General features: G+C 38.2%; 1 protein-coding gene across 3 annotated transcripts in view; it reads right to left on the reverse strand.

Moving 5' to 3' along the window:
- The window catches only part of STAG1 (STAG1 cohesin complex component), a 401,472-nt gene that overhangs the window by 18,080 nt on the left and 368,629 nt on the right, over positions 1-14,763 (reverse strand). For all 3 annotated transcript variants that reach the window (XM_026015434.2, XM_072726920.1, XM_072726921.1), the window contains 2 exons: positions 12,853-13,001; positions 12,022-12,150 (listed from right to left, as the gene is read on the reverse strand). In XM_026015434.2, coding sequence (XP_025871219.1) covers positions 12,022-12,150; positions 12,853-13,001 — 278 coding nt within the window. The remainder of the gene's footprint in view (positions 1-12,021; positions 12,151-12,852; positions 13,002-14,763) is intronic.

The following is a 14,763-nucleotide window of genomic DNA, read 5'->3' on the forward strand; positions in this document are numbered from 1 at the left end:
GGGTAGGGGGATATATGGGAATTCTCTGTATCTTTCCCTTAATTTTGCTGTGAACCACAACTTCTCTAAAAATTAAGCTAAATCAAATAAAACCAAATTGAATTACATTAATTTAAATCACATACTTCCCTGGTCTGGAAGACTGCACATACCCAAAGCTGCCCTTCTCAGGAGCAGTCAGAGAGGGAATTTCCAAGCTGCTAGTCCTCTGGTTGACCATGGGACAAAGTAAACCCCCTAAACTGTGATAGCAGCCTTCAAAAGCCATACATATATCAAATAGTAAAAAGTAAAAATCTAAATGACCCAGGAGGTTTAAGTGCAACTTTTGATTAATGAGTCTAATGCTGATATAGGGGTGACTCCTAGGTATTCAAGCCAAATGATAAATAAGAGGAAAAAAAATCTGAGTAGGGACAGCAGAGACTGCACACTGCAAGAGAAACAGACTTCAAAGAGTTTGTTCATCCAAGTCTTTAAACAAATGATCAAACAACATCAATATCTAGGGGCACAGCAAATCAGTATCATGAGTAGCTAAATTATTTCACAATATATCCTACGTGCAACATTATCAAAACTGTTCAGTTTTCAACAAAAAATTATGAGACATTCAAATAAATAGGGAAGTGTGACCTATATATAGCAGTAAAAAATGAGCGATAAAAATGGTGGTCCATAAAGATTATAAAGCTATTATTTAAAAATATTCAAAGAACTAAAAATATATATAAAGAATGAAGAGGGAGGGGCAAGATGGTGAAAAGAGTAGGGTCCCCAAGTCACCTGTCCCCACCAAATTACCTAGATAACCTTCAAGTCATCCTGAAAATCTACCAATTCGGCCTGAGATTTAAAGAGAGAACAGCTGGAATGCTACAGTGAGAAGAGTTCACCCTTCTATCAAGGTAGGAAGACGGAGAAAAAGAAATAAAGAAACAAAAGGCATCCAAGGGGGAAGGGCCCCGCGAGGAGCCGGGCTAAGGCCGGGCGAGTGCCCCCAGGACAGGAGAGCACCATCTTGGAGAAGCAGGAGCATCATCAATCTTCCCGGACAGAAAGGGGCTCACAGGGAGTTAGAGCAAGACCCCCGGAGGGCGGGGATGCCCTCAGGCTCCCTGGGACACTAACAGGCACCTGCGCCCCAGGGAGAGTGCACCGAGCTCCCTAAGGGCAGCAGCGCGCGCTTGGCGGGACCGGGAGCAGCTCGGAGGGGCTCAGGCGGCGGCTCCGCGGGGAGCGGGCTTCCCGGCCAGGAGCGCGAATCCAACAGCGCAGACCCGTGAGCACAGGGTGCCGGGGACACAGCCCAGGATCTGGCCTCCCCCCGGGACAGGCAGAAGCCGGGAGGGCCCAGGACAGCCCAGGACAGCAAGGACGCTCCTGCCCAAGCTGAGCGGATCAGCAGCCCCGCCCCTGGAGCATCCAGGCCCTGCAGGCGGAGAGCCCCAGAGTTACTGCGGGAGCTGAATCCAGGGCTCCAGAGCTGGCTGCTGCCACTGCGGTTGATCCTCCTGGGGCCTCATGGGGTAAACAACCCCCACTGAGCCCTAAACCAGGCAAGGGGCAGAGCAGCTCCCTCATGTGCTAACACCTGAAAATCAGCACAACAGGCCCCTCCCCCAGAAGACCAGCTAGACGGCCAAGTTCCAGGGGAAGTCAAGGGACTTAAAGTATACAGAATCAGAAGATACTCCCCCCCCCTTTTTTTTGCTTTTTGATTTCTGTTTGCTTCCCCCACCCTGTTTCCTTTCTCTTTTTCTTCTCTTTTTTTCTTCCTTTTTTCTTTTTCTCTTTTTTTCCCTTCCTTCTCTCCTCTCTTTTTCTCCTTTTCCAAATACAACTTGTTTTTGGCCACTCTGCACTGAGCAAAATGACTAGAAGGAAAACCTCACCTCAAAAGAAAGAATCAAAAACAGTCCTCTCTCCCACAGAGTTACAAAATCTGGATTACAATTCAATGTCAGAAAGCCAATTCAGAAGCACTATTATACAGCTACTGGTGGCTCTAGAAAAAAGCATAAAGGACTCAAGAGACTTCATGCCTGCAGAATTTAGATCTAATCAGGCAGAAATTAAAAATCAATTGAATGAGATGCAATCCAAACTAGAAGCCCTAACGACGAGGGTTAACGATGTGGAAGAACGAGTGAGTGACATAGAAGACAAGTTGATGGCAAAGAGGGAAACTGAGGAAAAAAGAGACAATTAAAAGACCATGAGGATAGATTAAGGGAAATAAACGACAGCCTGAGGAAGAAAAACCTACGTTTAATTGGGGTTCCCGAGGGTGCTGAAAGGGCCAGAGGGCCAGAATATGTACTTGAACAAATCATAGCTGAAAACTTTCCTAATCTGGGAAGGGAAACAGGCATTCAGATCCAGGAAATAGAGAGATCCCCCCCTAAAGTCAATAAAAACTGTTCAACACCTCGACATTTAATAGTTAAGCTAGCAAATTCCAAAGATAAAGAGAAGATCCTTAAAGCAGCAAGAGACAAGAAATCCCTGACTTTTATGGGGAGGAGAATTAGGGTAACAGCAGACCTCTCCACAGAGACCTGGCAGGCCAGGGTCCTAAATGAGAAAAACATGCAACCAAGAATACTTTATCCAGCAAGGCTCTCATTCAAAATGGAAGGAGAGATAATGAGCTTCCAAGACAGGCAGGAACTGAAAGAATATGTGACCCCCAAACCAGCTCTGCAAGAAATTTTAAGAGGGACTCTTAAAATTCCCCTTTAAGAAGAAGTCCAGTGGAACAATCCACAAAAACAAGGACTGTATAGATATCATGATGACACTAAACTCATATATTTCAATAGTAACTCTGAACATGAACGGGCTTAATGACCCCATGAAAAGGCGCAGGGTTTCAGACTGGATAAAAAAGCAGGACCCATCTATTTGCTGTCTACAAGAGACTCATTTTAGACAGAAGGACACCTACAGCCTGAAAATAAAAGGTTGGAGAACCATTTACTATTCAAACGGTCCTCAAAAGAAAGCAGGGGAAGCCATCCTTATATCAGATAAACTAAAATTTACCCCAAAGACTGTAGTGAGAGATGAAGAGGGACACTATATCATACTTAAAGGATCTATCCAACAAGAGGACTTAACAATCCTCAATATACATGCCCTGAATGTGGGAGCTGCCAAATATATCAATCAATTAATAACCAAAGTGAAGACATACTTAGATAATAATACACTTATACTTGGTGACTTCAATCTAGCGCTTTCTATACTCGATAGGTCTTCTAAACACAACATATCCAAAGAAACGAGAGCTTTAAATGATACACTGGACCAGATGGATTTCACAGATATCTACAGAACTTTACATCCAAACTCAACTGAATACACACTCTTCTCAAGTGCACATGGAACTTTCTCCAGAATAGACCACATACTGGGTCACAAATCGGGTCTGAACCGATACCAAAAGATTGGGATCGTCCCCTGCATATTCTCAGTCCATAATGCCTTGAAATTAGAACTAAATCACAACAAGAAGTTTGGAAGGACTTCAAACACGTGGAGGTTAAGGACCATCCTGCTAAAAGATGAAAGGGTCAACCAGGAAATTAAGGAAGAATTAAAAAGATTCATGGAAACTAATGAGAATGAAGACACAACCGTTCAAAATCTTTGGGATGCAGCAAAAGCAGTCCTGAGGGGGAAATACATCGCAATACAAGCATCCATTCAAAAACTGGAAAGAACTCGAATACAAAAGCTAACCTTACACATAAAGGAGCTAGAGAAAAAACAGCAGACAGATCCTACACCCAGCAGAAGAAGAGAGTTAATTAAGATTCGAGTAGAACTCAACGAAATCGAGACCAGAAGAACTGTGGAACAGATCAACAAAACCAGGAGTTGGTTCTTTGAAAGAATTAATAAGATAGACAAACCATTAGCCAGCCTTATTAAAAAGAAGAGAGAGAAGACTCAAATTAATAAAATCATGAATGAGAAAGGAGAGATTACAACCAACACCAAGGAAATACAAACAATTTTAAAAACATATTATGAACAGCTATATGCCAATAAATTAGGCAATCCAGAAGAAATGGACTCATTCCTAGAAAGCCACAAACTACCAAAACTGAAACAGGAAGAAATAGAAAACCTGAACAGGCCAATAACCAGGGAGGAAATTGAAGCAGTCATCAAAAACCTCCCAAGACACAAAAGTCCAGGGCAGGATGGCTTCCCAGGGGAATTCTATCAAACGTTTAAAGAGGAAACCATACCTATACTACTAAAGCTGTTTGGAAAGATAGAAAGAGATGGAGTACTTCCAAATTCGTTCTATGAGGCCAGCATCACCTTAATTCTGAAACCAGACAAAGATCCCACCAAAAAGGAGAATTACAGACCAATATCCCTGATGAACATGGATGCAAAAATTCTCAACAAGATACTAGCCAATAGGATCCAACAGTACATTAAGAAAATTATTCACCATGACCGTAGGATTTATCCCCAGGACACAAGGCTGGTTCAACACTCGTAAAACAAGCAATGTGATTCATCATATCAGCAAGAGAAAAACCAAGAACCATATGATCCCCTCCTTAGATGCAGAGAAAGCATTTGACAAAATACAGCATCCATTCCTGATCAAAACACTTCAGAGTGTTGGGATAGAGGGAACATTCCTCAACATCTTAAAAGCCATCTACGAAAAGCCCACAGCAAATATCATTCTCAATGGGGAAGCACTGGGAGCCTTTCCCCTAAGATCAGGAACAAGACAGGGATGTCCACTCTCACCACTGCTATTCAACATAGTACTGGAAGTCCTAGCCTCAGCAATCAGACAACAAAAAGACATTAAAGGCATTCAAATTGGCAAATAAGAAGTCAAACTCTCCTTCTTCGCCGATGACATGATACTCTACATAGAAAACCCAAAAGCCTCCACCCCAAGATTGCTAGAACTCATACAGCAATTTGGCAGCGTGGCAGGATACAAAATCAATGCCCAGAAATCAGTGGCATTTCTATACACTAACAATGAGACTGAAGAAAGAGAAATTAAGGAGTCAATCCCATTTACAATTGCACCCAAAAGCATAAGATACCTAGGAATAAACCTAACCAAAGAGGTAAAGGGTCTATACCCTAAAAACTATAGAACACTTCTGAAAGAAATTGAGGAAGACACAAAGAGTGGAAAAATATTCCATGCTCATGGATTGGCAGAATTAATATTGTGAAAATGTCAATGTTACCCAGGGCAATTTACACGTTTAATGCAATCCCTATCAAAATACCATGGACTTTCTTCAGAGAGTTAGAACAAATTATTTTAAGATGTGTGTGGAATCAGAAAAGACCCCGAATAGCCAAGGGAATTTTAAAAAAGAAAACCATACCTGGAGGCATCACAATGCCAGATTTCAGGTTGTACTACAAAGCTGTGGTCATCAAGACAGTGTGGTACTGGCACAAAAACAGACACATAGATCAATGGAACAGAAGGAGAACCAGAAGTGGACCCTGAACTTTATGGTCAACTAATATTGGATAAAGGAGGAAAGACTATCCACTGGAAGAAAGACAGTCTCTTCAATAAATGGTGCTGGGAAAATTGGACATCCACTTGCAGAAGAATGAAACTAGACCACTCTCTTGCACCATACACAAAGATCAACTCAAAATGGATGAGAGATCTAAATGTGAGACAAGAGTCCATCAAAATCCTAGAGGAGAACACAGGCAACACCCTTTTTGAACTGGGCCACAGTAACTTCTTGCAAGATACATCCACGAAGGCAAAAGAAACAAAAGCAAAAATGAACTATTGGGACTTCATCAAGATAAGAAGCTTTTGCACAGCAAAGGGTACAGTCAACAAAACTCAAAGACAACCTACAGAATGCGAGAAGATATTTGCAAATGACGTATCAGATAAAGGGCTAGTTTCCAAGATCTATAAAGAACTTATTAAACTCAACACCAAAGAAACAAACAATCCAATCATCATGAAATGGGCAAAAGACATGAAGAGAAATCTCACAGAGGAAGACATGGACATGGCCAACATGCACATGAGAAAATGTTCTGCATCACTTGCCATTAGGGAAATACAAATCAAAACCACAATAAGACACCACCTCACACCAGTGAGAATGGGGAAAATTAACAAGGCAGGAAACAACAAATGTTGGAGAGGATGTGGAGAAAAGGGAATCCTCTTACACTGTTGGTGGGAATGTGAACTGGTGCAGCCACTCTGGAAAACTGTGTGGAGGTTCCTCAAAGAGTTAAAAATAGACCTGCCCTATGACCCAGCAATTGCACTGCTGGGGATTTACCCCAAAGATTCAGATGCAATGAAACGCCGGGACACCTGCACCCCGATGTTTCTAGCAGCAATGTCTACAATAGCCAAACTGTGGAAGCAGCCTCTGTGTCCATCGAAAGATGAATGGATAAAGAAGATGTGGTTTATGTATACAATGGAATATTACTCAGCCATTAGAAATGACAAATACCCACCATTTGCTTCAACGTGGATGGAACTGGAGGGTATTATGCTGAGTGAAGTAAATCAACGGAGAAGGACAAACATTATATGGTCTCATTCATTTGGGGAATATAAGTAATAGTGAAAGGGAATAGAAGTGAAGGGAGAAGAAATGTGTGGGAAATATCAGGAAGGGAGACAGAACATGAAGACTCCTAACTCTGGGAAACGAACTAGGGGTGGTGGAAGAGGAGGAGGGCGGCGGTGGGGGGTGAATGGATGATGGGCACTGACGGGGGTACTTGACGGGATGAGCACTGGGTGGTATTCTGTATGTTGGGAAATTGAACACCATTAAAAAATAAATTTATTATTAAAATAAAAAAAAAGAATGAAATTTATGATGTCATTATCTCACTAAGTAGAGGATATGAATAAAAAGAAATGATGGAGGCACCTGAGTGGCTCAGTCAGGTAAGCATCTGCCTCTTGGTTTTGGCTCAGGTTGTGATCTCAGGGTCCTGAGACGGAGCCCCCGTCAGGGTCTGTGCTCAGCAGCAAGTCTCCTTGGGATTCTTTTTCTCTCTGTCCCTCCCCACATTCCACACACACACTCTCTCTCAAATGAATTAAAAAAAAAAAAAAAGATGATGAAAAAGAACCAATGGAAATTCTGCAGCTGAAAAGTACAATAGCAGAAATAAAAAATTTTCCATAGAGCTCAACAGATTTGAGCTGGCAGAATAAATAGTAATCTTAAAAATGTATCAGTAGAGACTATGCATTCTGAAGAGCAGAGAGAAAAAAGAATGAAGAAAAATGAACAGAGCCTCACAAAATTGTGGGATATCATTAAGTGCACTAATAAGTATAATGGGAGTGCCAGAAGAAGGAACAAATAAATTTAAAGAAATAATGGCTATTTCCAAATTTGATGGAAAATATTATTAAATATACACATTCTCAAGGCTCAACAAAGTCCAAACGAATAAATGTAAAAATCCCCACACCCCGACACATCACAGGCAAATGCTAAAGACCAAAGATAAAGAAAATATCTTGAAAAAAGAGAAAGTAACTCATTACATACAAGGGAGCACCATTAAGCTTAAACTCCAATGACTTTTCATTAGATGCAATGGCAAAGGCAGAGGGATAACATAGTCAAGGTACTGAAAGTAACACACAATCAAACAAGAATGTTGTATCTAGCTGGGTGCCTGGGTGGCTCAGTTGGTTAGGCGGTTTAAGTGTCTGCCTTTGGCTCATGTCATGATCCTGGGGTCCTGGGATCAAGTCCTGAGTCGGGCTTCCTGCTCAGCAGGCAATTTGCTTCTCCTTCCACACCTCCCCCCTAACTCTGCTTGCATGCGCTCTCTCTCTCCCATAAATAAACAAATAACTTAAAAAATAGAGAATGTTAGATCTAGCAAAACTATATTCCAAAGTTAAAATAAAGACACTCCCAGAAGGAATAAAAACAGAATTTGTTGCTGGCTGACATGCCTTACAAGAAATAATAAAAGATGTTCTCAGGCTGAAAGCAAATGATGCCAGAGAATAATCTACACATAAAAAACAAAAAGAGGGGGATCCCTGGGTGGCGCAGCGGTTTGGCGCCGCCTTTGGCCCAGGGCGCGATCCTGGAGACCCGGGATCGAATCCCACGTCGGGCTCCCGGTGCGTGGAGCCTGCTTCTCCCTCTGCCTGTGTCTCTGCCTCTCTCTCTCTCTCTGTGTGACTATCATAAATAAATAAAAAAAATTATTAAAAAAAAAAAAAAACAAAAAAAACAAAAAGAGGGATCCCTGGGTGGCTCAGCAGTTTAGTGCCTGCCTCTGGCCAAGGGCATAATCCTGGAGTCCCAGAATCGAGTCCCATATTGGGCTCCCTGCATGGAGCCTGATTTTCCCTCTGCCTGTGTCTCTGCCTCTCTTTCTCTCTGTCTCTCATGAATAAATAAATAAAATCTTAAAAAAAAAAAAAAACACAAAACAAAACAAACCAAAAACCCCCAAAGAGCTGGAGACGCCTGGGTGGCTCAGTGGTCGAGTGTGTCTGCCTTTGGCTCAGGAAGTGATCTGAGTCCCAGGATCGAGTCCTACATCGAGCTTCCTGCATGGAGCCTGCTTCTCCCTCTGCCTAGATCTCTGCCTCTCTCTCTTTGTGTCCCTCATGAATAAATAAATAAAATCTTAAAAACAAAAAACAAAAAGAGCTGAAAAGTAATTACTAGGTAGTTAGAAAGGACAAGATAATTGCATATTTATTCTTTTCACCAATTTAAATAGCAATTATATAAAACAATATGTATTACTATATTGTTGAGCTAATAACAGAGAAATGTAATATATTTGACAGTAAACAGAAAAGGAAGTAGGTGGGAGCAAAGATGTATTAGCATAAGGAAATGATGTCAGATATTTCAAATCCACAGGAAGAAATGAAGAGAACCAGAAATGGTAAATAAGAAGGTTATTATAACAAACTCTATAATAAATATATACTTGGCTCCATTTCTTCTTTCAGTGTGTTTAAAAGACATACAATTATATCAAGTAAAAATTATAATGTATTGTTGGGTATGTAACATATTTAGATGTAGTTTGTGTAACAATAATGACACCAAAGGGGGAAAACAGAAATGGAGCTATATAGGAGTAAAGCTTTTATACTTCCTTAGAATAAATTTGAAGAAATTTTGGTAAGATGCACATTTTAAGGCCTACCCCCCCAAAAAAAACAAAAACAAAAAAAAACAAAAACAAAAACCCACTAAGGAAATAACTAAAAAAGTATAATTAAGTATTTTTTGAAGAAAGTAAATGTTATGCTAGAAAATATCCACTTCATTTAAAATAAAGCAGGAAAGGAGGAAAAAAACAAAGATCTATAGAAAACAGTATAATGGCAGAAACTGGATTAAATGGAATAATGGCAGAAACTGGATTAAAAAAAACACACACAAGGGATCCCTGGGTGGCGTAGCGGTTTGGCGCCTGCCTTTGGCCCAGGGCGCGATCCTGGAGACCCGGGATCGAATCCCACGTCGGGCTCCCGGTGCATGGAGCCTGCTTCTCCCTCTGCCTATGTCTCTGCCTCTCTCTCTCTCTCTCTGTATGACTATCATAAATAAATAATAAAAAAAAATTTATATAAAAAAAACACACAAAAAATGATCCAACTACATGTTATCTATTAGAAACACATTTTAGATTCAAAGATAAAAAGGCAGAAAGTGAAAGGATGGAAAAAAGATATGCCATGCAAACAGTAACTGAAATACAGCTGGAATGGTTACATTAGTATCAGACAAATATATATATATTTTTAAAAGATTTTATTTCTTTCAGAGTGAGTGAGAGAGAGCGAGAGTGATTGGGCACAAGCAGGGGAAGAGCAGAGAGAGTGGGAGAAGCTGACCCCACTGGGCAGGCAGCCTGATGCCAAGCTTGATCCTGGGACTCTGGGATCATGACTGGAGCAGGGGAAAGCAATAGACTGAGCCACCCAGGCACCCCAAGACAAAATAAGTTTTAAGACCAAAGTTACTAGAGACAGAGAAGGACATTTTATAATGATATCTAAGAGTCAATCCATCAAGAAGACGTAACAATTATAAACATGTATACTGAACAACAGAGCTAGCTCCAAAATATATGGAGCAAAAAGTGACAGAATTGAAAGGAAAAATAAAATCTCAGAAATAATAGTTGGGGAGACTCCAATACCCCACTTTCAATAATGGATAGAACAACTAGACAAAATATTAACAAAGAAATAGAAGACTTGAGCAGTATTAAAAAAAAACACCAAAATTATAAGCCATGTGACCTAATAGCTATCTCAATACCGTAACTCAACATCAGCCGAAAAATACATACTACCAAGTATACGTGGAACATTCTGCAAATATGTTGGTCTGTAAAACAAGCCTCAATAAATTTGAAAGGACTGAAATTATACAAAGCATGTTCTTAATCACAATAGAATGAAATTAGAAATCAATAATGGAAATAAAATTTGGAAATTCAAAAATATGGGGAAACTAAACAAAATATTCCTTAATAACCGATAGATAAAATAATATCCAAGGGAAATGAAAAAAAATACCTTGAGATGAATGAAAACAAAAATGCAAGCTACGAGATCTATGAGATGCAGTTAAGGTAAAGTGTAAAATGTATACCTGTAAATGCCTATATAAAAAAAGTTTTCAAACCACCTCACCCCCACAAATCCCAGTATCACTTGTTCTCTATCACGTTATTCTATTTCAGTGCCTGAGACTCTTGTTCCTATGTTTATGTTGTGTCTCTCTGCATCAAAACAAAAGCTTTCTAGGGGCAGACACTTTGCATTGTTCACTGTCTGGCCATACTAGAACAACAGCCATAGAACGTTACTTGACCAGATTAGAGGCTTAATAAATATTTTCTGACCAACATGAAGTCAACATCTTTCCTTAGAATTAGCACTCATATTTATAAAATTTTTCAATGTCGCTCCAAATTTCTGTTCATTTAGCTTATTATTACAACTGACAGACCCTCCTACCAATTTTTAAAATTTAGGATCCCATCTATATTTTTTTAATGAAAAATTGCATATATTATTTAAACTGCTGAAAAAGAAAATCTTCTTGAACCAAGTCAAATAAAAAATGCGGTTTACCTTTGAATGTGAGTTTGAATTGTGCAGGTCCACTTATATGTGGATTTCTTTTGAAAAATACACCATGCTACTGTAAATACATTTCTTTCTTCATGACTTTAACATTTTCTTTTCTCTAGCTTACTTTATTGTAAGAATATAACATATAATATGTGCAACATGAAATATGTTGACTATTATCAATAAGGTTTACAGTCAGTAGTAGGCTATTAAAGGTTAAGTTTTTGGGGAGTCAAAACTTACATGTAGTACAGCAGAGAGGACATAGTCAATAATACTGTAATGATGTTGTATGACGACAGACATAACTATTACACTTATCATAGTGAGCACTGAGTAATGTATAGAACTGTCGAGTCACACTGTGTTGGTACTCCTGAAACTAATATAACATTGTATGTTAACTATACTTCAATAATAAAAATTTAAAAAATGAAATAAAAAAAGAAGTTTGAAATTTAAAATCCAATGAATACGCTTTTCATTTATTTTAAATTAAAAAAAAAGTTCTATACGATTTTCAATTGTGAGGGGGTTGATGTCCCTAACCCATGTTGTTCAAGGGTCACTTATAAAATTAAAATATGTTAATATAAAAGGAAGAAAGAATGGGTTACACAAAAGCTAAGTCAATGTCCTTACTTCTTTGAGTTGTAGAGTAAGAAATCATTTCCCTTATTTAATTTAATTCCAGAGTACTAAAGGCAAGCAAAAAAAGAACTGTATAAACGCTTGAAAGAAAACTATAGTTCCTTAACTATTAGAGCTTATGTTATCAACAGTAATTACATCTAGATGATTAACATTTTTCAAAAAAAAGAAAAGATTAAAATTACAAGGGTATCATGATAAAAACAACTTACACAGTCTTTTTGTCCTGTCGAAGAAGTTTAGAAGAAAATTCACTCAGTACTTCCAGGAAAGCCAGATTAGGAGGCGGATATTCTTGTCCTTTCTGATTTTGGTATTTAAAGGCAAATTCTATGCCATCCCTGAAGTAAAAGATATGTATCACCTTATTTTTCCAGGTAGGTAGTATAGTTCTCTAAATGGACTAGAATTTCAAAGTTGGGTAGGCAGGAAAATCATCACTGAATATAATAAAATCTAATAAATTTGAGAAATTTGAAGTGTAAAACAATGTTAATTTGTAGGACATATGTACCTAATAATATTTCTATTATTTATAGTAAAAAACTTTAAGTTGTTAAACAAAGCTAAATTCTTATGTGCACCTTGTAGAGGTAGCACAATACCCTGGAAAGGTAATTAGATTATCAGCAAATTTGGTTCTCAGAATTGGTCATGGTATCAAGCAGCTGTGTGAGGTATTTAAAAGTGAGGTATTTAACTTTTTCTGTCATTCAATTTTCAGTTATGAAATAAGTGAAAGACCAAATCAGTATGGCACAGTGTTTTTAAACCCTTGTCTCCCATAACATTCTGACAGCCTAGATAAGAATATTTTGTTAAACTTTAATTTCTATACTTTGTAAGTCGAAAAAATAGGCAGCAAAGTGTTTTTCAAATTAAAACGGCCCTCCCAGTTGAGACTCACCAGACTACACAATCTGTAAAGTACTTATAACTTAAAAATATTATCATTTTCCACTATGGGTCAAATAACAGCTATTTCAGTTAAATTCAGGAAACCAGATTCTCTAAAACAGAAAGTATTTATTCAGCTCACTCACTTGTGAAGTGTGGCAACTGCTTCTCGTGTCTTGATCTGATCCAGTCCAAATGTTAGGGCAAAGCGACGTGCCAACTCTTTAATGCCGCTGACATGGGCAGATGTCCTATCTAGGTTGGGACCTTGCTCTTGAACAAGTTCATTAAACAACTGATTGAAAGAAAAAAAGAGGAAAAAACCTACAGCTATGAAATATTTTATTTATTATTAAAATAGGTAATATAATTTAAACATATTTAAAAGGTATATGGTAAAATATTTATTTCCCTTCTAGCACTGAACTGTAGCCACATTGTTCCCTTTCGCCAAAATCTCCAATTTTCTTTTTAACAAAAGATAATATATTTTGGGCTGGGGAAAGGAAATATATTTATAGAAATATATTTGTATTCATAAACATGTATTCTTTTTATTGTTTTTATAGGGAGCAATATATGAAATATAGGGTTCAGAACTTTATTTTTTCACTTATTATATCTTAGACAAGAACATTATGTAAAAGAAGACATTTGGATATATGGGGTGGTTTTCCCACCCCAAACCAAAATATACAAAAAAGTTCTTAAGCTGGGTGGAGGAGTTTTATAAATTACACACACATTACATATATTGTATCAAAATAACAACAACTGAATATCCTTAAGTACTAAAGAATATAAAAGCTATCATTCTACCACCAAGGTCAGAAACTTAAATTTATCTGTACACATCTCTCTTCCCTCCTATTATGAGAGATTAATAGTCTAGGCTTTCCTCTAAAGCAGCTCCCTCCTTATGTACTAGATCTCATTCCATTTTACCTATTCAGCAATTTAGCTCCTGTGCTTACTGCTCTGCCCTGATCCTTAACTATTCCTTCTAATACATACATGCATCTTAAACACCCCCCCCAAATACAAAAAACTAACTTCTTAACTCAATCTTCTATACCAGCTATCAATACATTGTTTTGAATCTTTTTGGCAAAAATCCTGAAAAGTATTGTTTACATTTGTTTTTTTCACTTCCTTATCTTCCATCTCTCAATTCACTTTTATCATACCATTCCATTAAAATAATACTTCTATTAATTATGTTGTTCATCTTTTCAGTTTTCTTCAGCAACATATTGGCCTGAACTACTTACAGTGCTGTAATTAGAAACAGCAGTTCTTCCAAACACTTTCAAATTTATTCACAGGTAATTATAAATTCTTCACCTTCTAAATGTTTTCAGAGATGGTTGTACACAATAGCCTTAAATTTTAAAATTTACACTTACAATGAATACAAAGAATATATATCTCTGTGCAAAATTAAATGAATATAAACAATAAAAGTTCTTCTTCCTCTTTCCCATTAGCATTCTTCTCTCCAAGTAAACAATGTTTAAGTTTCAAGGTTTTCTAGACCAGTTTAGACATATTAATATATATATGTAAGACTTTTGATACTATACTATGTATTTTGTCCTGAAACTTGCAATTTTTTTCTTTTTCAAAATTTTAATTAAATTCCAGTTAGTTAACATACAGCGTAATTTTAGTTTTAGGTGTAGAATTTAGTGATTCATCACTTACATACAACACAGTGTTCATTCCAAGAGCCCTCTTTACTACCCAATTACACGTTTAGCCCATCCCCCTGTCCACCTCCCCTCCAGTAATTCTCAGTCTGTTCTCTATCGTTAAGAGTTTGTTTTTTTGAGGGATCCCTGGGTGGCGCAGCGGTTTGGCGCCTGCCTTTGGCCCAGGGCGCGATCCTGGAGACCCGGGATCGAATCCCACATCAGGCTCCCGGTGCATGGAGCCTGCTTCTCCCTCCGCCTGTGTCTCTGCGTGTCTCTCTCTCTCTCTGTGACTATCATAAATAAATAAATAAAAAATTTAAAAAAAATTAAAAAGAAAAAAAGTTTGTTTTTTTGGTTTGCCCT

Source organism: Vulpes vulpes, chromosome 11 (genome assembly GCF_048418805.1).
Source record: "Vulpes vulpes isolate BD-2025 chromosome 11, VulVul3, whole genome shotgun sequence".
NCBI classification, from domain to species: Eukaryota; Metazoa; Chordata; class Mammalia; order Carnivora; family Canidae; genus Vulpes; species Vulpes vulpes.